Consider the following 25,925-nt stretch of genomic DNA (forward strand, 5'->3'; position numbering starts at 1 on the left):
TCATGTTTTCTCATATGTTATTCATCATGACAAAAAAAAATTATGTTTGATAGATACTATATATTGTTGTTCCTTTTTGGTGCTCCTGTTGGCTGTCGAAAAAAACAGAATCAGGTCAGCTCCATTATTCTTTCTATCTGAGTCATCATATTTATAGTCTGACATATCATTGTTTTTTTCAATAAATAACATTCTATTTGTTGTTGTTATCAAGTTATCTGGTTGTTTTGTGGTTTCAATTTCTATGTAAGCGTCTGACTTTTTGTTTAGACTAATGGAACGTATTGCTGACAAGATAAAAATCATCGACGGATCTAAAGAAACTCTGAAACTTGCTGTAAGGATAATCGATCTCTGGTTTGTTGGGACACCGGGCAGGTCTGAACAAGCTGAGATGATCATTGTTGACTCTGACGTATGCTCTTAATTTGTTCTTTTTGTTCATGAATTGGTTCTATTTGTAGCCGTTAATTAGATATTTGTATTATTCATAGGATGATCAGATCCACGTGGTTTGTAAGCAAGACCAGTTAAAGGCATGGAAAATGGATTTGAAGGAAGGTTGTACTTATGTGATGCACAATTTTAAAGTCACCAAGAATGATGGACAGTACAGAGTTTGTGATCATCCATATAAATTGACATTTATTGGAGTTACGGTTGTCAGACAGTATGGCTTAGATGGCCTTCCTTTAAAAAAGTATAGATTTGTAGATTTTTCGGATATCATTGTTGGCCAATTACAGTTTGACCTATTAGTAGGTAAGCACAGCTAGATTTACATTTCTAATTTCAGCACCAGTATTTGTGGGTTTTGTTTTCCGTTACTGATTTTTACTTGATTTTTTAGACATCATTGGTGTTGTTGACGAGGTTGTCTTTCATCATATTTCACCCAGAAGTAAGAGAGTTGTTTTTAAGCTTATGAATTTGAGGTAAACGTCTGATATGTTCTATGAGTTACTGACGGTTGTATCATTGCATGGCTGTATGTTGTTAATTCATTGTTTGTATAATGAATTGTTTTGTTTCAGTAACAAATTGGTGTCTTTCACTCTATTAGACGATTATTGTGTCCAATTTCTGGAATATTTGGATCAGCATGAGAATGAAGGGCCTATTATTGTGTTGTTGACCAATGCAAGAATTAAAGAGGGCCAGGGTATACTATTATATATAGTTATTTGTTTTTCATCTTCGTTGGATCCAACTTATGCTTTCATTTCTGAGTGGTACAGGATCCTATCCATGCTCGATTAGCAATTCTTTGAAGGATTCTAAATTGACTATTAATGAGCCACTAGCACCAATTGAAGAATTCAATCAGAAGTATTTGCCTCCTATTGTTATTAATATATGTTTGTTTCTTTTTCCTTCGGTTTGTTATTGATTTATTATGTATAGGCTTTCAGAATTGGGCATTGAGATCCGGTCAGTTTTGACACGTCGTTCCCTGTGGAGTTCATAGCCTTCAGGTTCTGCTCAGTTATCATTAAGGGAGACATTTATTTCCAAGTCAAAGGCAAAGAGAATTTCTAAGATAAACAACCTTTGTGAAGTAATTCACTTATATATGTTTACCTATTTATCGCTTCTTTGGATGCCTCCTGCTGAATTTTATAGTCGTAATATTTCCTGCAGGAGTTTGCTTGTGTTACTGTTGGTACAATCACAAGGATTGTTATGGACAATCATTCATGGTGTTATCCATCTTGCATTCAGTGCTATAAGAAAATAGATGTCTATCCAGAACCATTTGTGTGCCCATTTGGCAAACATAATGATCGGGTTGTGCTTAGGTCTTTGTTATGCTTTTTAAATTTCTATGCCCCTATATTTATGTTTTAATTTCTTTTTAGTATTTAACCCTATTATATATGTTTCCAGATATAGAGTTGAAGTCATGGTCAATTATAAAGATGAAAACACAAAATTTCTCCTGTGGGATCGTCAATGCACTGAATTGATTAGGCAGTCAGCTGATGAAGTCAACAGCCTCAAAATAGAAGTAGGTGTCTATAATTTCAAAATACAAAATTTAATGCTGGCATAATGTTTAATTTTATTTATGTTTTTTCCTGTTCAAGGACGGTGATCTAGATTTAAATGCCTCCCCAAAAGCACTTGATAAACTAGTGGGTCATTTGTTCGCCTTTAAAGTCAAAATCCAACTGTAGTATAAAAATTCTACTGTTTTGAAGTGCTCCACTGACTTAACTTTAATTAATGATGTTCTGGACATGTTGCTTGATGCTGAGGTCCTATTTTATGGAATTGTTACTCTTCATTATTGTTATATGTATATCTTATTTATATGCTTATTTATTTTTCATTGACTCTACCGGTATCAATTAACATCTTACGCAGACATGTTCAAAGATTGAAGCTACAACACCGTTTGATTCCAATGATCCTGTCCACGATGAATGCGTAAGTTTTAAGTTTTACCGTCTTATTGCAATATTGTATTTGCATAGACATATTTGGACCAGGACTCTAATCCACATTCATAAACATTATCGAATGGGATCAAGAATCCCGACTACCATTTGCATAAAGTTCAGCTTTTGCATCGACTTATTGTTATTGTTTGTTCTATCTAGTAATCCATTTCTATAACAGTAGACCGATCCACTTATTGGACTTCCCTTGACACCAACAAAACGACAGCCATTTAATGAATGTGATGATGAAGCAAGAAGCTCCCAGATTTCACCAGCTCAGCTATCGTCCAACAAATTAGCAAAACATGAGAAGATAGAATAGATTTTGTTGCTTAGGAATAGCCAACACTTTTTGCTTTTTTGTTGGTTTTTTGGAAATTGTAATTGAACTATCTTTGTTTTATTTTGGTGTGTAATCCTGGATGGCATGGGCTATTCCAGTCTAACATCCTGTTTATTTGTAAATTGTAATAGAACTCTTTAATTTGTTTTATTTTCATCTATCATTCTGTCAAACATTACGCTTATACTAGCATGCATTATTCCAGGCTGACATGTTGTTTATATCTTTTGCACAATGTTTAGATGTGTTAATTTATTAACTGAGATTATGATTTATTATTGTTTTTATAACAGATTTTAAAAAAAAACATTATTTATTCCACAGTAACTGAAGCATGCGTGGATGATTCGTTGTTTATAATTGAGTAAATGTCTTGATTACCAAATTTGGTCAACGCCTCTGTATAGCTTAATAGCCTAAGCTTAATTTAATTTAAGTTAATTTATCATATGTATCAAGCAAAATCTGGTATCCACTTCCGCATCTATACAGGAAGAAACAAAAATTGCTCTCATGTATTCATCATATAATTTTGTACACTTTTATAAAATAACATAAGCTATGACTTTAAAGAAGGTCAGGCTAAATGTTTTATCAATCAATGAATTATACTTTTGTTCGCCACAACATACTTGATATCAAATTCCTTATCGATCAACACCTGTATCGAGCTTAATAGCCTAAGTTTAATTTAATTTAAGTCAATTTATTATATGTATCAGCCAAAATCTGGTATCCAGTTCCGCATGTATACAAGAAGAAACAAATATGGCTGTCATGTATTCATCATGTAATGTCGTTAACTTTTTAAATATTATACAAGATATGAATTTAAAGAAGCTGAGGCTAAATATTTTATCAATGAATGAACCCTACTTCTATTGCTCGCAACATAGTTGATATGAAGTTCCTTATCAATCTTACCAATCCATGTCTATAGGTACATGTGTCATTACTATTTAAATTAAAAGTATCCAAATTTTGCCAGCTGTAAATTCCAAATTTGTTATTACACTCTTTTAGTTGTATTTCATTACTTACTGCTTAAGTTAATTATGACAAACCTCATTTGAATAAGCTTTAACCAAAAAAAGTTCAACTACAACGTCCTCAACAATCCTCATTGTTTGTTTCTGTCTTTTACCATTTGAGTTTGCAATATAATTGTTCCTTCCAACAACACTCCACTATCCAAATATAAACTACAATATCATCAACTGAAGACAACATGAAGATGGAAAACCATAGATTTATAGGCAAGTCTGATTCAGCAAAAGCTAGGAGCAAGAGAAAGCGTGTTAGACAACAAAAAGTCCATTTTGATGTTCAGCATAGTGTCCATGCAAGTTTCAATCCAACTTCATCCCATATTGAAGATGATTATAACCAACCAAAGACACCACCTCATAGTGTTCATGCAACTGCCAATCGAGCTCCACACGATGCTAAAGATCATTGTGCGTTATCAAAGTTAACATTTTTATATCTTTACATTCAGCTCATATCAGTAAATAATGTTGATACAATATCCATATATAGTTTGTTGTTAAAAGGTAAGGAAATTGTAGATTTGATGCAAGATTATAGCAATGCATGTCATTTCAGCATTCGGTTTGAATCACTATCATTATTTGTTATTTCTATCATCCTTTTTCTATTTTGAAGTTAATATCTGCGATTCATCTGAGAATGAGACTTCTGGATCAGCAGAAGGTAGGATTACAAATCTGCTTCATTGATTTATTAAATTCACTTCTAATCATAATACCTAACTGCAACTTTCGTAGAATCTGAGACTATTTCTTCAGTTGGATATCCAAACTGTGAATCCTCGCATCATGATTCTTCAATGGACACAGGAGGTAAATGTCTTATAGAATTGTTTTTGTTTTTTAAATGACACCATAAAACATATTCTAAACTATTTTGATGTTCGCTACTAGTTAATGTTCTTATATCTATTTTAGCCATTCCTATAAAAAAAATTCTCAATGGTTACGGTTATGGTCTAATATCTAATGTTATTATTCCAAAATATTTTGATCTTGGTGACCAGCTCATACAATGTAGACATTGTAATGCTAAAATGTGGTATAATGAAAACATATCAAAACGTTCAAATGGCTCAAGCCCACTATTCAACCTATGTTGTGGCAAGATTGAACTTCCATTGTTACAAAATCCACCTAAATTTCTACAGCAACTTCTATTTGAGCAAAATACAGCTCATGCAAAAAATTATCAACAGAACATAAGAACTTATAACATGATGTTCGCATTTACTTTTGTTGGTATTAAATTTGACAAAACAATTGGTCATTCGAGAGGTCCTCCTACAATCAGAATTCAGGGTTAACCCTGTCATAGAATTAGAAGTCTATTACCAATGCCTGGAAAAGAACCTAAATTAGCACAATTATATATCTATGAAACAGAAAATGAAGTTCAAAATAGAATTAACACCATGAGGTAGTTAACAACATAGTGCCAATATAAGATCCCTGATTTAGATTGATGTCCATTGTTTATCTTACATTAACATCCTCTTAATTTTTGATATATTTGAATATCTGGATTTTCAGCCACTATAATGAAATAGAGGCACATATTGTCTCAAATTTGCAAAAAATGCTGGATGAAAACAATGCTCATGCAAAAAGTTTCAGGATGGCAAGGGATAGATTGACAAACACTCAAGTGCATAATGTCAGACTCAAATTGATTGCTGGTCGAGAAAAAGATGGTCGTACATATAATATACCAAGTGTTCCCGAAGTTGTTGCACTTATTGTAGGTGATATTGATGCAAATTCGAACAGAGATATTATTGTTGAAACTCAAAATGGGCAATTACAGAGGATACATGAATTACATTGTAGTTATCTAGCTCTACAATATCCTCTATTGTTTACTTATGGAGAAGATGGATATAGGACTGACATTCTACATCGTGACACATTAAGTGGGAAAAGAAAAAAAAAGGAATCGTCTTACAATGAGAGAGTGGTTTGCTTATAGACTACAATGCAGACCCAATGAAGGTCAAACTCTACTGCATTCTAGAAAACTATTCCAACAATTTGTTGCTGAAGGATACACAATGATTGAATCTGAAAGACTCTCCTATGTTAGAAACAACCAAAAGAAACTCAGAGTTGACAAGTTCTGTAGCTTGCAGCAGTCATCCGAAGCTGGAAATATAGAAGGTTTAGCCCAAGGCAAGAGGATCATCTTACCTTTAACCTTTGTTGACAGCCCACGTTACATGGATCAACTTTATTTTGATGGCATAGCTATATGCAGTCACGTAGGCTTCCCAAATCTTTTTATTACTTTTACCTGCAATCCAAATTGGCCTGAAATTCATAGGCTGCTGATACCTTTGAATTTGACAGCAATAGATAGGTCAGAAATAATCTCCCGCATTTTCAAGCTTAAATATGAGCAGATGTTATCAGACCTTACAAAGAATCACCTGCTAGGCAAAGTCGTCGCATGTAAGTTGATGCTAATTCCTATTTGTAGTGCTACAAATAGATAAGCAATTTATTGTAGATTATGTTTTCTTTAATACCTTTCTATTAATCATATTTGGTAACAACTACAGACATGTACACAGTGGAATTCCAAAAACGAGGGCTTCCTCATGTCCATTTATTGTTATTTTTACACGCCAACAACAAATATCCATCTCCAAACGATATTGATCATATTATATCAGTAGAAATACCTTCACAAAAAGATGATCCAGAACTCTATATATTAGTGCAAAATCACATGATTCATGGTCCATGCGAAATTTTGAGGCTTGCATCTCCATGCATGAAGGAAGGAAAATGCAGTCGATTTTATCCAAAAAAGTTTCAGGCCACAACTCTTACAGATGGAGATGGTTATCCTGTATATCATAGAAGAAATACTGGTCGGACAATAACCAAGAATGGTATTATAATTGATAATAGATGTATTGTACCCTATAATCCAAAATTGCTGAAAAAATACCAAGCACATATAAATATTGAATGGTGTAACCAAAGCACTTCTATCAAATATTTATTCAAGTACATCAATAAAGGATACGATAGAGTTACCACTGTGATGGTACATGATGACAATGAAACAGTTCCGTATGCAAACACTCCAAATGATGAAATCAAGGAATATCTGGATTGCAGGTATGAACCAAGTTTAATATGTAAATCATCTTATGATTGTATTTTTAATATTTTTTTATTACAGATACATTTCTCCATATGAATCTGCATGGAGGATCTTTGGCTTTCCAATACATGGTAGAAAATCTTCTGTAGAGAGGCTACAGTTCCATCTTCCAGGCCAACATATCGTTCTCTACCAAGACCATGATGATATTGATGATCTGCTCTCTAACCCAAGCATTTCTGAATCAAAATTTATAGCTTGGATGAATACAAACCAAGTTTTTGTTGAAGGTAAAAACCTGACTTATTCTGAATTTGTGACTAAGTTCGTGTATCACCAGAAACAGAGATGTTGGCAACTTAGGAAAAAGGGTTATACTATTGGCAGACTTCAATGGGTTCCTCCAACTACAGGGGAATTATTTTATTTAAGGATGATGTTGACTGTCTGTAGAGGACCAATCTCATTTGAAGATATCAGAACAGTTAATAGTGTTGAATATTCTACATATAGAAAAGCATGTTTTGCTAACAAGATGATAGAGAATTCATTGCTGCAATCCAGGAAGCAAAAGACTGGGGCTCAGCACCTTATCTAAGGAATCTTTTTGTATTATTACTTTTGACAGGTACCATGAACAAACCTGAAGAAGTATGGGAAAAAACATGGCATTGGTTAAGTGATGATATTGTATATAGTCATCGCAGATCATCAAACACTCCAGGTTGGCTTACATATAGCTTGACACAAAAAACTTTAATCATAAACATTATCTAACTTCCTTTACAAATGTCTTAGGATTACATATTGATGACTCCAATCTGATGAATCTGGTATTGCTTGAAGTTGAAAAGCTGTTACAAGCCAATCAAAGATCACTTAAAGACTATTCCATGCCATATCCTGAGAACGCAAATTTACTAACACATGCAAACAACCACCTCATTTTGTCTTAGCTGAATTTCAACAATGAAGAACTTAGATCCGAATTCCTTAACCTTTTTTCTCAAATGACAAGTTTATTTATTGTACTAACTTGCCTTCCTTTTTTTCCTCCCTTGTGTTTCTCTCTGGAATTTCAACCTGTTATTAAAACCAGAACAATCTTTATGCCTACAAACCAACAAGCAAAAATTTATAACCAAATTATTCAGGCTTTCAATAAAAATGAAGGTGGAATGTTTTTCTTACATGGATATGGAGGAACAGGAAAAACATTTATTTGGAAGACACTTGCAGCCTCATTGAGAGCTGGCAATAAAATTGTTATTATGGTTGCTTCTAGCGGCATAGCTTCTTTGTTATTTCCTGGAGGAAAAACAGCACATTCAAAATTAAAAATTCCTGTTCCTATATTTGAAGACTCGACATGCAATATTCATCAAGGAACACAATTGGCTGAATTATTGAATGAAGCAAGTCTTATAATCTGGGATGAAGCCCCCATGGCTCACAAATTTTATTTTGAAGCACTTGATCGAAGTCTAAGAGATGTTATTAAGGCGAAATCAAATTCTGATAAAATCTTTGGTGGCAAAGTTATGCTATTTGGTGAAGATTTCCGACAAATTTTGCCAATCATTCCTAGGGGTAGCCGCTCTGATATTGTTAATTCAACTATTAATTCATCTTATCTATGGAATCATTGTCATGTTTTGACACTGTCAAAAAACATGCGTTTAGAAGCCAATACAGATGCAACAGACAAAGAAGAAACTGCAGCTTTTGCGAAGTGGATCCTTAATATTGGTGATGGAATTGTAGGCCAGCAAAATGATGGCTATGGTTCAATTGAAATTCCAAAAGATCTGTTAATCACAGAATATGATGACCCACTCTATACAATAGTTAATTCTACATTTCCAAATTTATCTCACCATCATACCAATCCTGAATACTTTCAAACCAGAGCCATATTAGCTTCCACAAATAAAATCGTACAAGAAGTTAATGATTATATACTCATTGATACCAGGTGATTATAACTACCTAATCTAATTCTTATTATATATAAATTTGGACTCTATGTCATTCTTATCAAACATTCTGCAGGATTACTAATCAAATCTATTAAGTATTTTTTCTCCATACTGATCTTCTAATTTTTTACTCTTTTTATTCTTTATCCAATATGATAACCTGATAAAAAATCACATGTGACCAAATGGAATATCTAAGTGATGATTATGTGGACAAATCAGAAACACTAAAGAGTTCTCATTTTCAATCACTAACAACAGAATTTCTTAATTCATTAACAACACCCGATCTACCGAATCATAACATCAAAATCAAAATTGGATCACCTATCATGTTGTTAAGAAACTTAGACCAAACTCAAGGACTATGTAATGATACTAGATTAATTGTTACAAACTTAGCTAAACATGTGATTGCAAATGATATAATTTCTGGCAAAAATATTGGTCAGAATGTTTATATTCCAAGAATGTCTATGTCTCCTTCACAATCACCATGGCCTTTTAAGCTTTGAGAAGACAGTTCCCAATAATGTTTTCTTATGCAAGGACAATTAACAAGTCCCAAGGTCAATCACTATCCTCAGTGGGCCTTTATTTACCTAAACCTATCTTCTCACATGGACAATTATATGTGGCATTGTCAAGGGTTAAATCAAAAAAAGGCCTTAAAGTTTTAATCCATGACAAAGACAAAAAAAATTCAAATTCTACAACCAATGTTGTCTTCAAAGAGGTCTTTGCAAATCTTAAAAGGTTAAATCCATTTCATATATATTCTCAATGATTAGTTTGTATGCTATAATATTCGATAGTTGCTTATTCATTCTCTAACATGCAGTTAGATACAAAATTATAGCTTCCAGCTTTCGACAAATCAATTCCAGTTCCTACATATGATAGCTCCATTTTTGCTGCAACCTTACAAAATAATCCAGCAAAAAAAGAGCTCAAGCCAGAACTTCAAGATATAGGCAAAACCATATTCTTCATTCATGTACTTGAAAAAATATTTAATACAAGTATTTTGCTTACACCATTTAATATTTAAATGTGCTTCTTGTATTTTTTTCAATTCTGAATCATAGAGCTGAATATATCTGCCATCAATTATAATCCCTTTGTTGGTTTTTGTCCCATCAACATTTCTTGACTCCTCATATTTCCCTTCTTCATACACGGACATAGAAGCCTCAAAATTCCACATGAACCATCAACCACATAATTTTGCAGTAAGAATAATATCTGTCTTCGAATTTGCATCAATATCACCTGCAATAACTGCACCAAATTCTGAAACCATTGGCATCCTAAAACTCTTTGAATTAACATTAATAGAGGATGCAAATGTCTAAGGCAAATCTATTTTCCTGATATTTCATTCAATAATTGGTACTGTCCAGCAATCTAGCAACAATCTATATATATATATATATATATATATATATATATATATATATATATATATATATATATATATATATATATATATACACGTAACATAGAAAGCCAGCATTCAATATTAACAATCATCCAAAGCAAGTTTAATCATTCGATAAATGCTACTGTCCAGCAAATACATAAATAACTTAAATCACATTATTTAATTAACATGATTTTAGGAAAACAAACTATATTTATACCATATATTCATTGATTAAATATTTAGCCATTTCTGAAATACCAAATTTACTATGAAATACTATAAATACATTTAAACAAAAAACTAAAAAAGATACTTAATCTTTAAATTCTTTACATGAAAATAAACAATTTAAACCTTTTTTTTTACAAACACTTATTTCTTACAAATATCATCTAATACTTATCAATTACACCATATTTCAGGTCTTCCATTTAATCATCAACATTTGTACAAACAACACTTTTGCTTCGCTACATTTTTTAAGATATATATATTGCTCATGATATTCAACCACTGAAGGAAAAACAGATGGTAAAAGAAAAAAATATATACACACGATCTAAACCATGATTCAGCTCTTGGATAATTTATAGCATTCAGTGGTGTAAGGGAACAAATTCATTATTACCAAAATTCAACTGCCCCTACATGTCCAATCTATTGGATCAACATTCAATATTCCATGATTTCCAATTTACTTGCCACGCTTCACGTCACATTTGTTGGCTAACCAGCACTTTACTGACTAATTTATAACACAAACACCATTTCCTTACAAACATTAACCTCTTTCAACTTTGCTAAAAAACAACAGCAACTCGGCTCCGATTATGAGTTCAGACTCATCAACTGCTTCAAACAAAGTAAAATTCTTGACTCTTCTTTCCGATTTTGACTTCTATTTCTGATTCTATGATGAAATTTATTATCTACATTTCAAATTTCCTCACTTGGTTGCGGAATCCTTACCGACTTTTTCTTCTCTCTCAGTTAATGTTTTGAATGCATGCACCCATATATTTTATGTTTTATAGTTGACATCCATTCGACATGTCTAAAATTATTCTACATTAGGAACTATATCAATTATTTGGACTGTTGTTTCCGTATGACCTTCAGTTTGTCTGCTTTGGAAATTTGTTTTTTGTTTCATGCATGTTGGGATGCATTCTCCAGCATTGCTTCAACTATTCTAACCCTGCTTCCTCTGTTCTGGTCTTTTCTCAGTTTGTTGATCATTTTTGTATCTTCATCACTTCCACTCGATTTTTTCGCCTGCTCACACCTTCCATTTTGTTATGGCTTTGCTTTAACTTCAACCTTTCTTGCTTTTTAGATTTCATTCCTGTTCTTGCTTACTCTGATTGCCCATTCCTAAAACTGCCATATCACAACTTAGATCTTAACTGAATTTCCTAGCTCACGAAACCATATTAAATAATTTTAGACTATCAACTATACTGATTATTTCAACTATTCTTTTCATATCGTGTTTATTTGTGCATGTTAACCTCCCTCATTAAATTTTGTTGTTCATCATTCTATCAGCATAACAATGAAAACACTCCAGCTCAAGATTACTTTTTCTTACATATATCTTTAAAACATTCCATTAAACTTTAATTCTCTTTAATTCCCTGTATGTTTGATCAACAATTGTACAAGGTTATATCCATCTAAATGTCCTAATCTAGAATTATACATGCCTATAGAGGCTTAAATAACTAAATGAACACGACAAAAGATGAGAATTGAGTTAAGTATCTAACAAAGTTATTAACATAATTGAATTAAATGTGAAAAAACCAGTACAACAAGATGGCTAATCTATGATGCTAATCAAGCTTAAGATAAGATGAATATTACATGGTCTGTAAAACATAAGCAATCAAATAGGCAGCAAATAAATATGAAATTATTGTGTGCATGTGAACCTCACTCATTAAATTTTGTTGTTCGTCATTCTATCAGCATAACAATGAAAGCACTCTAGCTCAAGATTACTTTTTCTTTTAAAACATTCCATTAAACTTTAATTCTCTTTAATTCCCTATATGTTTGATCAACAATTGTACAAGGTTATATCCATCTAAATGTCCTAATCTAGAATTATACATGCCTATAGAGGCTTAAATAACTAAATGAACACGACAAAAGATTAGAATTGAGTTAAGTATCTAACAAAGTTGTTAATATAATTGAATTAAATGTGAAAAAACCAGTACAGCAAGATGGCTAATCTGTGATGCTAATCAAGCTTAAGATAAGATGAATATTACATGGTCTGTAAAACATAAGCAATCAAATAGGCAGCAAATAAATATGAAATTACTGCAACACGGAATGTCTAAGATGAAACTATGTTGATGCGACCATCAGTTGTTTTATTCTCGAATAGCTTTTATACTTTGTTTCAATTAAATTACAGCAGAGAGGAAGAACATGGATAGACACCATTTTTCCATCATTTCAGCATATTGTTCGACAATTTTACTCCTCTAAAATGACTAACCATATTTACACTTTCTATACCGGCTTCATAGATTAAACTTTATTGCTTTGTTTCTTCCTAACTCCACATCTTTGATTATTATCTATCTAAATAATACAGCTATATTGGTTTTTATGTCCAATCTCATTCTAGGTAGAACTTCCATTTATCTGAAAACCAGCAATCATGCAGTTTAGAGCCACATTCCACAATGACAGGGTAGTATTGGATTAAAACTCATTTCTTTTTGGTTTTTTTACCACATTCAGTGGGCACCAGAATATCCCGAATATGTCTGTTTCAAATATAATGGACTTATATATCAAATCCAACTCAGACTCCATAAGGGAAAAATCTTCTTTGCTGAAGGACTGAAACAGTTTAGAAAAGAATTGGCCATTTATGAATCCACCATCATCCATTTTGTTGCAATCGACCACATCTCAATATTCGACCTTCATTTCAATCCACCGCTGGAACACCAGACTTTCGGAAGACCCTGGATGATATGCAGGCAGCATATTTGGACACTTGAAATAACACAATCAATGATTGACAGACCGCAGCTTTTGGTAATGATAAAAAAAAATTATTATGACTCACATAAATACAAAACTAAATATTATTATTATTTATCCTCTTTTGCAGAATCTTCCAAACTGTATAACTAGACATCTAAATGTTTGCGATCACCACATGACAATCCTTAGAAAATTTGAACCTCTGTTACAGTGGAATGTTATTGTTCTTGATATTGGAATTGACCAAACATATGTTCTACAACCTTGGTATCAATTCCTTGAAGATAGTAATTTTTCTCATGATGATGAAATCTCATTCTACTACGGACATCATGAACAAATTTGGGAAATTATTATTAGAAGACAAAAGAATTGGAATAACAATGATAATGATAATGACTAAATTAAGTTTAGGTTATTTCTTTTGTTTACTAACATTATCTTCGTCAATGAAATACAAAAGATCTAATTATTATTAATATTACACATATTTGTGTTTATTTTTATTTTATTTTATTGAATAAATTAAAATTCGTATAGAATAAATTACAAGTGACCCATACATATGCACGGTTATTTATCAACTAGTATGATCATAAAGTAAGTTAGCTGTCATCGTAATTATATCTACCAAAATATTTTTCGGTACCGAAGTCAACAATGAACCACAGCCTGCAAAAGATAAAACCCATTGATATCATATAGCTGAGATTGAAGTTTATTTCATATTTATGAATGTACTGCGCACGCAGATTGTAATACAGTTTTATTTGTTAAGTTCAATTTATTAGCTGTCTGTGTCCGAAATCCATAGCTACATTCCCCATGCTTGAGAAGCTGCAAGATAAAATTTTCTCATTAGAATGGTTCATATAAATTAATTTGCTATAACATTAAAAAATTCATATTGACTTAATTATTAGTCTTTAAATTATTTTAAATAATTTAATTTTGATCTTTAAATTTTTTAAAAATTTAATTTGATTATCAAATTTTTAAAAGTGAATCAATTTCACCCTAAACTTTTAAAAGGTTTAATAATTTGGTTTTTAAGTCCTTAAGGTTGAATCAATTAAAATGAACTAATTTATTCTTAAATTTCTAATAACTTAAAGAATAAAATTAAATTGAATCATTTAAAATAATTTGAAAATTAAATTATTTATTTTTAAAAATTTGAAACCAAATAGAATATTTAAACATCAAATTAATAATTAAGCTTAAAATATTTTGATGACTCGGGTATATACAATTTTGAATGTACTCACCGGCTTGAGAAAGAGCCCAGTTGCTATCTTGTTCAATATGCCAAGCAAAATATCCAACCAATCCCTTTTGTTTTGCATTAACAACCTTTGCAGATATACTCTGAGTGTCGTCATAGCCAAACCAATCGGTCCCTTTGAAGCAGTAATTGGTAACATAAGTGGAATCAAACACAACCTGCGCCGCAACATTCTTGATATCCTTGTACTTCACTGCCCCAAGTCCCTGCTTGGCCGGTGCAAAGAGTCCATTTTTATTAGAATCTGACAAACTCCACTTGTAACCATAAAAGGGCAAACCCAGATTCAGTTTGTTTAAGGGCACCCCTAAAGTTTTGTTCCATTCCGTGACCCCTTGTTCTGCACTGAATTGGCCTCTAGGGTTGTTCCAAGGAGCAGGTGGCTGTGTCACTGTGGGGTACCCTTCTGAGGTGAAAAGGTCATAGGCCATAACATTGACAAAGTCCAAGTTGTTGGCTACGTCTTTTCCTGGGTAGTATTTTAAAGGTGTGATCTGGTCAGAGCCAGCCACAGCAGCAGATAAGAGCAGTGGTGCCTTTCCAGAGGTTCTAGACTCTTTGGTCACAGCTTCTTTCCACTCCTTGATGAGTGATGCAAAGTTGGTCTTGTCTGTGTCCGAGGAAGGGTACTCCCAATCTAGGTCAAGTCCGAGGAAGTTGTTCGATCTGGCTTGTTGGATCGAAGAGTCTATGAATGATTTTCTGGTGTTGGCTTGTCTTGCCATTCTGGAGAAATTTGCAGCCAAAGAAGGACCGAAACCGCCGCCTATGGACAAAAGGGTCTTCACTGAAGGGTTCTTTGCTTGGAGGGTTTGAGTGAAGGTTGAGAACTGAGATGAGTCTGACGAGGAAATGGTGACTTTGTTGGTGTTGGGGTCGAGGTGGGCAAATGCACAGAAGAGGTGGGTGAAATGAGAGGGGTTAATGTTGGAAACTGCAAGGCCACTTTCGGAGTACCAGTAGCCTCCTTTGATGGCGGCTTTTGATGGGGTGAAGTGGAGTTGAAGCAACATAAGGAGAGTGGAAACTAGAATTAAATTGTTCTTCGAGTTGGCCATTTTCTTTGTGCCTCTTATGTATGGGTGATATATATATATATATATATATATATATATATATATATATATATATATATATATATATATATATATATATATATATATATTACAAGTTTTTTATTTTTTTTATATGCAAAAGATTAGAAATAATCTGACACGGCCATTGTCTAAAAAAATAAAATTGTCAAGTTTTATAATTTCATAAATAAAAAATTACAAATTAAAAAAGGATTTGACCAGGAAAACAATTGAAACATGACCAGAAGTGTCCATATTCATGAACAAGACATGTTGGAGAGTGCCCAAATCGCGTCAGAGGTGTTTAAATTAAAACAAAAAACATAAAAAAAGGTGTCTAACACGTGTCAAACAAGTCGACATATTCTTTATAAGAGTGTCCCGTGCCTAAAAGATAATAATAAAATAAAGATAAATATTAACTATTATCCCTAGAAATTTAGGGGCATAAGCATATCCCACTCAATCTATAAACTCATCTAATCAAATCCAATTTAAGTAGATTGTGTGGGTTGGATTGATCATTGGGTTAGATTGGTTTTATGCTAGGGAACTCAATTAAAATTGTATTAGATAATGAGTTTGAAGGTTTGGATCCAATTAAAATTCACTCCAATCAGTATCCAACAAGCACACATATAACAAAATACCGATTGGATACTAAATAATAAATACTAATTAACATAAAAATTCTAAAGTAAGCAAAGCTCATCCAAATTTTGTTTACTTTTCTTTATTATATAGTTCAAGGCTTCTATATTTTTATGATTAGTGATTATTGTTGTCTTTAGTGTTTTTTTAGTTGTAAGACAATGTTATGTTGTATGAATATTATGAGTTGTTAAATAGGTTGAGTTTTATATTTTATCATTATGAATGAGTTACTTAATTTGATCACAAGTTTATGGTTTATCTTTTTCTATTCAAAGAGTAATTGTAAAACTATTTTTTTAATGGTGCAACTCGATAATCAACCCAAACTACTCTAATTAAAGTTGGGTTGAATTGCAAACAAAAATTAAAAAATCCAATCCAACTCAACCTAATCAGATTTAATTGGATTGAGTTGAAAAATAGACAAAATACAATCCAATTCTAATCATTTACACACCTACTTAAGACATTGATTAAAGAATTAAAAATATAAATATTTTTATTAGAACACATAAAATAATGTTGTTGATGACTTTTTATACACTTTCTTATAATATTGACACTAAATATTTTTTTTTTAATTTTTTATTCAATATTTTAGAAACACTAGTTAGTAACACCCAAAAATAAAAACATGACATGAAGCACAAGTTCATTACAAGTCAAGAAAGATTGATATTTATAACAAAGCCCATATGATAGCCTCTCGTTAGAGATTAGACAACAAACAAGTGGGTGATGCTAGGTGCACCCAGCATTATTGTAACGACCCGCCTCGTCGCTACGATATCATCACTCTAATAATTGGAAAATTAAATTTTTTTTCTTTCTTTTATGAAAACTCCATTATTTTGCATATAAAAATCGTAGTAAATTTGAATTTCACAATATTCGATTAAACATTGGTGCGCGTTTGGGGACATATATATATATATATATATATGTCCCCAAACGCGCACCAATGTTTAACCGAATACATGAATATTAATATAATAGTTCAGTACACATCATACACATAATGAAGATTAAATCAGTTCGAACATATAATTAAATCTGTGATTTACATCCTTAATCCAACAAAAGAAATCATGAAGCACTATGGAGGAGTTGATTAACAAAACACAACTCTCTCCCCAAAATAATCCCAACATCATCATGTCGGTTTGGCGGCTCCTCAACAGAATCTCATCCCTGCACCCCTACTGCTGTCATTCTGCTCCCACGAACAAGGTTCGCGATCATCACAGGTATCAACCACACGATACAAAATTGCAAGGGTGGGTTCATTATAAAAAGGACTATTGTTAAATTTAAATAATCACGATTAGCAAGAAAACATAAGCAAACATCATGAGCTTACACAACATTCATTATTCAACACTCACATCCAACAATTGTTCATTGTCCACATTCAACAATTACTCATCAGACACATCATTCATCCATGGATCCAATCAAGACTGCTCAGAATGATGCATGCACCTGACTTCAACTCTCAGATGCAATGCGGTACGTATCGTATCCAATACCAAGGAAATAGCCCTAAGCATGTCCACACGACACCTCACTTAGGAAACCATGCAGTATTTGTCGAGGCCACCTAGTCGTGCACCGTAACTCCCCCCCCACCCCTAGGTGATCAACCTGGGGCCACAAGGAGTTCCCTACCAGGTGACACACCCCCTAGTACAAAGTACATATTACCATAGTTTATACTATTTCCCGTGGGCACCCCCTCCATGAACATACCCTACATACAACGTATGAACGTGGCCAAAAGCAAGTGCCAAAGACCATGGCCCAAATAAAGCGCCTAAGCATTCCCGTAGCGAATGCTTAGATTCTTTAACAACGCTTGTCCCCCACGAATGGGCCATCCGACAAGGTCAGTGCACTCCGCCCTCCACGAACATACACAACATGCACTTGTCAACGCATTTCCAACATCATCAACATTTCATTTCAATGACATCACCAATAATCACAACAACCTCATTCCATATTGACATAACCATCAATAATAACATCAATTCATGTTGACATGATCACCATTAACAATGTCATCTCAAACCAATATCATCATAAATATCAACATCACCACATATCAATTAAATTCACCAATAGCAACATCAACAATGAGTCGCATTCTACATGTAAATATATTTTCCATGCCTGAGGCTCACACTCCCCAGGTTTTCAAACAACACAAGTTTAATAAACAATAATGTTATTCATCAACAATGGATATATCGCATCCCATTCGTTAAAAAAATAGTTTTTCTTGAAAGAAAATCAACATGCAATAGGGACAGGCAGATATTCTCATAGCTAGCTTCCCTGACCCTAACTATGGTGTCAAAATGGTAAATTTTATAATAACTCCCCTCACCTATCGTGAGCTCTTCATCAGTTCCTCTTTGCGTCACTTAGAGGTCTCTCTCGTGCGCGCTTGTCGGTCCAACACAAGTCTCTATTACGCCAAAACGAAAGGAATTTAGAATGGATTTCAAAAACAAGGTCAAAGGTAACATTCGGGGTCAAATACCCGTGTCAAAACATAAAGGGCTGAGGGGTGTTTCGGATTCTACAAATGAAAACATCATTTTGAAATTATGATCACGCCAATGTGACTGGGGTTCATTGAATGCCGCAAAAATAACCTCAAGGTTATAAAAAGATAACTTTTACAATGTCTCATTCTCTAGGCATTTTCAAATGAAGTGTAAAAACACCTTATTACAGTACCCAACACATAAGAGACACTAAGAGAAACTCAAACTAGTTAGGAGAAGGCTTAGAAGTCAAGGTTACCTCAGAGAAACTTTGAAATGGAGGATTAAGGGATTTTCTCCATTGAATCTTCGAGGAGGACTATGAGGATTCCGCTCTGATTAAAGTGTTCCTCTTGGTGTGGGGGTCCAACGGCAAGCAACGGCAGCTCACAGCGGTCACCGGTGGTCTTGGGTGGTGGAAAATAAGGTTTTAGGGTTTGGGAGATGTTTTTGGGAGAAGAGGAGAATGAAAATCGTGTTTTTCATGCTAAGGACGTATTTATAACCTGCAACTTTCGCTTAGCGGGCCTGTCGCGCTAAGCCGAAGTCCACTTCTTGCGCTTAGCGCAAGAATTTAGGCTTAGCGCTGCCCCCTCTACACTAGGGCTCGCTTAGCGCACCTTTGGGCCGCTCAGTGCAATTCCCCTCGATTGGAATTAGGCTTAGCATAGCTTTGGGTCGCTTAGTGCAATTCCCCTCGGTTGGAATTGCGCTTAGCGCGCCATTCTCGCTTAGCGGGAGACCAAAAGTTATTGTTTTCAAGATCCCAATGGTCAGACTGTAGAAACATAACTTTGGTATATCCAGACAAAATTTGAAGATGATCCAACGATTAACAAATCTGGTATCGCGATTTCACTAAACTAGGTTTTGGTAAAATCTAATATCTCATACTTTCAACTTAGCTCAACAAAACTCCATATAATTCAACATCCATATCAATAAATTCACACATGACTAGTTCAAGGCATACTTTAACTCATTCAAGTCTATCATATAGTCAAACAACACAATAAATACAATTAAACATCGATTTATAACTTATAATATTTCAGGGTGTTACAATTATTGCTGGTGCACCCAACATTTTAAGTGAATGGGCAAAAATGCCCTTCACTCAAGTTGATATGAATGACTCATATGGATCAACTTGATCCGTATGTGTCATATTTGATCCGTATGAGTCATGGTTGATCCATATGATTCATACGGATCAACTTGATTTGTATGAGTCATAGTTGATCTGTATAAGTCATACAAATCAAGTTAATCCGTATGAGTCATACGGATCAACTTGATCCGTATGTTTCTTACGGATAAACTTGATCTGTATGTGTAATTTTAACTTACGGATCAACTTGATCCGTATAGATCTTACGGATCAACTTGATCTGTACTTATAACTTACACATACGGATCAACTCACGCACACCCAGCAAAATGGTGTACCTTAAATGCCGCCGACGATGAAACAACCACCACAACAATCACCACCGACCCATAACACTTTCTCCTCGACCCAAGCAGCAACTCTCTCAACAATGAAAAACCAACACGAACCAACAACAGAGGGAGAAAGTGAAGAAAAAAACAATGGAGGCATAAGAGAAAAAATAACACTGCAACCAACTTCAAAAGGAAGAAGACACCAGGGGCATGTAGGGAATTAAAAACAATTGTTGGGTGCACAAGCAATAATGCTGGTGCACCTAGCATTGTAACATCCCATTTTTCCTACTCTAATTTAAAAAGGATTGTATTTATAAATAAATAGTTTTTTAGAAAAATGATAAGGTTTTTATAATTATATATATAAGGAGAAATAACTTTATCAATTAAAATCATAATTTGAGAGAAAATAAAAAAGGTATTTTATTTATTCATTTGATAAGAAATAAAATAGAGTTTGTTTTTATAAAATAATAAAAATAAATAAATAGAGTTTGTTTCTATTCAAATTTCACTTGAATTTGAAATTGAATTTGTGGAGCCAAATTTTGGATCCAAAATTTCACTAATTATGATTAGTGAATTTTAGATATGGTTCAGCCCACTAATCCAAGATCAAGTCCAAGATTCTCCACTAAGTGTGCTTAGGTGTCATGAGGCATGTAAAGCATGAAGGACATGCACAAAGTGTGACTATATGATGTGGCAATAAGGTGTAGCAAGCAAATACTCACCACCCCCTCTAAAATTTAATTGGATTGGGCTTCTCCTAATTCAATTAAATTTATTTCCAACCACACACATCAAATATTCACTTAATGCATGTGAAATTACAAAACTACCCCTAATACAAAAACTAGTCTAGGTGCCCTAAAATACAAGGGCTGAAAATTCCTACATTTCTAGGGTACCTTACCTATATTATGGAGCCCTAAATACAAATCCCAAAAATAATGAAACCTTAATCTAATATGTACAAAGATAAGCGGGCTCATACTTAGCCCATAGGTCCGAAATCTACCCTAAGGCTCATGAGAATCCTAAGGCCTTCTCTTCCATCTCTGGCTCAATCTTCTTGGAGTCTTCTATCCAATGCCCTTACGGGGTAGGATTGCATCACTATTTGGGGTGAGTTACAATCTTGTAATCATTCTTGTGATACTGAAAATATTTTTGAGGCGATTCCGTGGACGTAGACAAGAGATGTTAAATCACGTCAAATTCTTATGTTTGTTATTATTTTTCCTATGGTGTAATCTTTATGTGTGTTCTCACGATTCTTTGAGTGTGAGTAATTTTATTTGAGGGAGTGTTGATTACCCAACAAATATACATTTGAATAAATTATTCCATCATTAGTTTTCTCTAGTTATATGTTTTAGTAGTTATTTCATATTTATAATAAATATTTATTAGGAATACCATTTAAAAATTAAATTAATTGCAAGTTTTGATTTATAATGTAATATATTATTATTAATAAATTATTATTTTATTATAGTATTCTTTTGTTGATTAATATAATCATATTAGATTACATGAGACTTAGCATGTTAATCAATTAATGTGTGATTATTCTAGTTTAAACAATAATCTTGAATTTAAGATATAAATATACAATTATGTTAAATACAATACTTAGAGAAATTTGTCAGCCCGAGTGGTCTAATTCGACTTAAGTAGAATTTTCTTCTACAAATAATATGTGTTGAACAAGAAAATCTTTATAATAAATAGGATAAATGGCCACTTCGCTACTTGAAAGTGTAAAGGAGGGGTAATTTAGTTTAGGAAATAACAAAATTTTTGACATAGTTTTTGAAAGTGTAAAAAGTGTGTCAAAATAAATTACTATCCTATTTTAAAATTTTGGAAATGAGGGGGAAATATTAAACACTAACACTTTAAAATGTTGATTCTGAAATGACATTTGTTTGGTCTTCGAATGAGAGAAGATTCATACTAAAAGAACATCTTGATGAGTAAAACTCCGTTCTGATGGAGGTCCGTGACATTGATGTCAAGATAGGAGATGAAGATCTGACAATGATTCTGTTAGCCTCTCTTCCTCATTCCTATGAGAATTTTGTGAGCTCTCTTAGGGTTAGCATGGATTCCATTACACTTGAAGAAGTCAAGTTCAATCTCTATTCTAGAGAATTTTGAATGAAAGAATCTGGGAATGGTGATGAAGTCTATGCATTCGGATTATCGGTGGCTTATTCTGCTAAAGTGTAGGAGAAGAAGAAAGACAAAGGACATATGTAATTACCACAAAGAACCTAGTCATTGGAAGAAAGATTGTCCTAAGAAAGCAAAGAATGATTTTGCTTACGCCATTATTCAGAATGACTCCTCTTCTAAAAACGATTTGGTTATGTCTGTTGGTGAACAACTACAACAACATTTTGAACAATGGGTATTGGATTCAAGTTATTCTTATCATATATATGTGCCCACACGAAAGTTGGTTCATAACATGAAAAGAAGTTTGGTGATAATGTTCTAATGGGTAATGATGCTCCTTGCAAGTCAGTAGATATAGGTTTTATACAAACCAGGATGCATGATGAGATTTTTAGAACCTTAACTAGTGTTCATCGTGTTACAGAGCTTAAGAAAAATCTAGCTTTTTTTTTTAAAAAAAATACATATATATAATAAATTTGGAAAAACGAGTATCCTTAAAATGTAAGACATAAGGATAGGGATGGATGAGTATTTTTTATATATAAAAATAAATAAATAAAATCACTTAATTCATAGAGATGAATAATTTACTTGAAATGCATTAATATCTAAATTATTTTGGTGAAATTATATAATTTTATTATAATAATTTTAGTTTAAATATATTTTTTGGCTGTCTTTTACTCTACTTAAAACATTTAATGAATATTTTATTTTACAAAAATAGAAAAAATGAAAAAAAAAATATAAACATAACTTGCCAAAAAGTCATATATATATATATATATATATATATATATATATATATATATATATATATATATATAATATTCATTTTAATTATTTTTTCTATTTTCTTATCATTGAAATAAATTATTGAAGATTTTTTCCTATGGCAAATCCATTGGGATGATTAGTTAATTTTTGTAATCATAGGTTATTTTTGTGTTTAGAGACTCTTATATATTATATTTAAATTTAATATATACAACTTTAATATAATTATGTTTAAATTTATCTTTTTTTATCACTTATTCATTAATTGAAATAATTATTCCTTGAATTATGAGTAATATCATTATATATAACAACTACTTAAATCAGTTAAGTCTATGAATATTTTTGAAATAAAATTTAAATTCATGATAATATTAATTGAAATTAATAAATTCAATTACTTTTATTGGTCTCGATGAATTCAATATTTGTGTCTTATATATAGAAACCAAGGAAGTATTGTTAATTATTAATTCAAATAATATTTTATTTAATCATTTAATAATATTATTAATATTATCTATCACATTGTTGTCGAGAAGTCTTTGTCTAATTTTATGATTGGACAAATCACATATAGATTACCAAAAAAATTTAAATAAATATGCTCACACTTTGTTTATCTCGTGCTATTATATTATAGAGATTTTTTTATGTTTTAGTTTTAGTTTTATCCTTTGACAATTGTCTATACCTATTTTTACACTTAAGAAAATCATATTGGGTCAATAAAGATAATATCATTCAAGATAAATAGTGATGTTAATTGAATACAAAAGAAAAAAAAAACTCAAGTAAAATTTGTCACATTCTTTGACAATTAAGTATGCCTATTTTCATATTTGGACAAATCATGTTTGATGAATAGCACATATTAAATACGATACTTAATATATTAAGCTGATTTCACATATTTCAACATATTCTTAGTGAGTTCAATAGTTCATTTTCATTAAATAAAGACAATCACATTTAAGATAAATTGGTGTCATTAGTTGGATAAAAAAAATTCAAATAAAATTTTGACACACTCTTTAATAATTATTTTGCCTATTTTAACACTTGGGTAATCACATTGAGTGAATGACATAACTTAAATAAATCGTTCAATCTTATTATGTGTTTTTGTCACAATTTAAATATTACACTCATTGTATTAATTTTGTTACGGTTTTGTATATAATATTGTCTTATTATCCATTTCCATTAAATAAAAAGAAATATATTTAAAATAAAATTATAGCATTAGATTGATATAAAAAAATCAAGTAAAAAATGTCATATATATTTAGATGTCAACGCTCATTTTTACAATTAAATAAAAAAATAAAGTCCAAATAAACACACTCAAACTCTATAGATATTCCGTGTATCGAATGAAAAAAAATTAGTGATATTTTAATAGTAAGTGTTGTTTTGTAATTTTTATCTTTCCTCTTCCCATTCCGCTAAAAAATTTCCTCTTGCCAACACGAGTTTATACTATTGTCAATACATCATTTAAATTAAAAAATAAAATAAACATTTAATTGCAAAATAGATATATTTAATCCGAATTTAGAAGTGTCAATGTATTAAGATAAATATGCATATCACAAAAGAAAGCATTTCAACCAGTTTTGAAAATCCATTTTTAGTATATTTATATTATTTATATACCACAAAAGATAAATATAATTTTTTAGTATAATATTTATAATTTAAAATATTTATGGTGCACGGTATTGTTCATTTTAGTTATTAAGTTAAATAACTTATTTTGGTTATTTGAGAATTGAATTTACAATTAAATAAACATTTCATATTATAAGATACCGTATAACTTTGTAATGTGATTTAAATTTAAAAATATGAACATAATTTCATACAATGATTGAATATTATATATAAAGTTTTTTTATCTCATTTATCATTTTCACAATAAATATTTTTTTAGTTTTTTAATCAATACATAAAAGATACTGATTAATAAAACCCTTTAATATATATATATATATATATATATATATATATATATATATATATATATATATATATATATATATATATATCCTGAAGTATTTATTTTTATTATTAATTTAAATCACTAATTTTTATTTATTGTCCATGATAACATTTAAAATTTAATAGACATTATTGAATAAGATATAAAATAAATTTATAGTATATTTTAAATTTAAAAATATGTACGTTATTAATATTTATCTATATCGATATTGTTAACGTATTTCCATGCATTACACAAGCTGCTACACCAGTCACCAAGAAAAATGGCTATTAAGCATGCAATGCCACGTTTCCACCTAGTACACCCACGCTTACTTACGGGACAGTTTTTTGTTGATTCATGATTATTTGGATTTTGGACCATTCCAACAACGTATAGGAACAGCACACAAAACCATCAATAATGACAATTGACAAATTGGCAATTACCTCTAACTCGGAGGATATATAATAGCTTGACCGTGACCACCGATTAAACAAGAGATAGATCCTTCTCGTTATATACAAGCCCCTAAGTCAAGAGATGCACACATATGTTATATGACCACCGATTAGTTTTTTTTTTTTTTC

At 31.8% G+C, this 25,925-nt stretch overlaps 2 protein-coding genes and 1 pseudogene across 2 annotated transcripts; 2 read left to right on the forward strand and 1 right to left on the reverse strand.

Annotated features, from left to right (window-relative positions):
- The first annotated feature begins 274 nt into the window (after positions 1 to 274).
- On the forward strand, positions 275 to 2,766 carry LOC114404103. Its single transcript, XM_028367215.1, has 9 exons — positions 275 to 415; positions 495 to 762; positions 851 to 935; positions 1,035 to 1,162; positions 1,239 to 1,345; positions 1,642 to 1,799; positions 1,888 to 2,008; positions 2,368 to 2,430; positions 2,626 to 2,766. Exons 1-9 carry the CDS (start codon positions 275 to 277, stop codon positions 2,764 to 2,766), a joined length of 1,212 nt encoding a protein of 403 aa, XP_028223016.1.
- Positions 2,767 to 4,015: 1,249 nt separating this feature from the next.
- LOC114404104 lies at positions 4,016 to 9,714 on the forward strand (annotated as a pseudogene).
- Positions 9,715 to 14,038: 4,324 nt separating this feature from the next.
- Positions 14,039 to 15,729, reverse strand: LOC114404097 (class V chitinase-like). The gene is made up of 2 exons (XM_028367209.1): positions 14,634 to 15,729; positions 14,039 to 14,202 (listed from the first exon to the last, which is right to left on the reverse strand). Exons 1-2 carry the CDS (start codon positions 15,706 to 15,708, stop codon positions 14,180 to 14,182), a joined length of 1,098 nt encoding a protein of 365 aa, XP_028223010.1. The 5' UTR covers positions 15,709 to 15,729; the 3' UTR covers positions 14,039 to 14,179.
- Positions 15,730 to 25,925: the final 10,196 nt, after the last annotated feature.

Source organism: Glycine soja, unplaced genomic scaffold (genome assembly GCF_004193775.1).
Source record: "Glycine soja cultivar W05 unplaced genomic scaffold, ASM419377v2 Super-Scaffold_81, whole genome shotgun sequence".
Classification (NCBI taxonomy): domain Eukaryota; kingdom Viridiplantae; phylum Streptophyta; class Magnoliopsida; order Fabales; family Fabaceae; genus Glycine; species Glycine soja.

Bases quoted from the DNA above. Each gene is read 5' to 3' on its own strand.
- LOC114404103 (XM_028367215.1), top strand. From the start codon at position 275: ATGGAACGTATTGCTGACAAGATAAAAATCATCGACGGATCTAAAGAA. The intron at 1,163-1,238 runs GTATACTATTAT...TGAGTGGTACAG, and splicing joins AAGAATTAAAGAGGGCCAGG to GATCCTATCCATGCTCGATT. The intron at 1,800-1,887 runs GTCTTTGTTATG...ATATGTTTCCAG, and splicing joins AATGATCGGGTTGTGCTTAG to ATATAGAGTTGAAGTCATGG.
- LOC114404097 (XM_028367209.1), bottom strand. From the start codon at position 15,708: ATGGCCAACTCGAAGAACAATTTAATTCTAGTTTCCACTCTCCTTATG. The intron at 14,203-14,633 runs GTGAGTACATTC...TTTATCTTGCAG, and splicing joins CTGGGCTCTTTCTCAAGCCG to CTTCTCAAGCATGGGGAATG.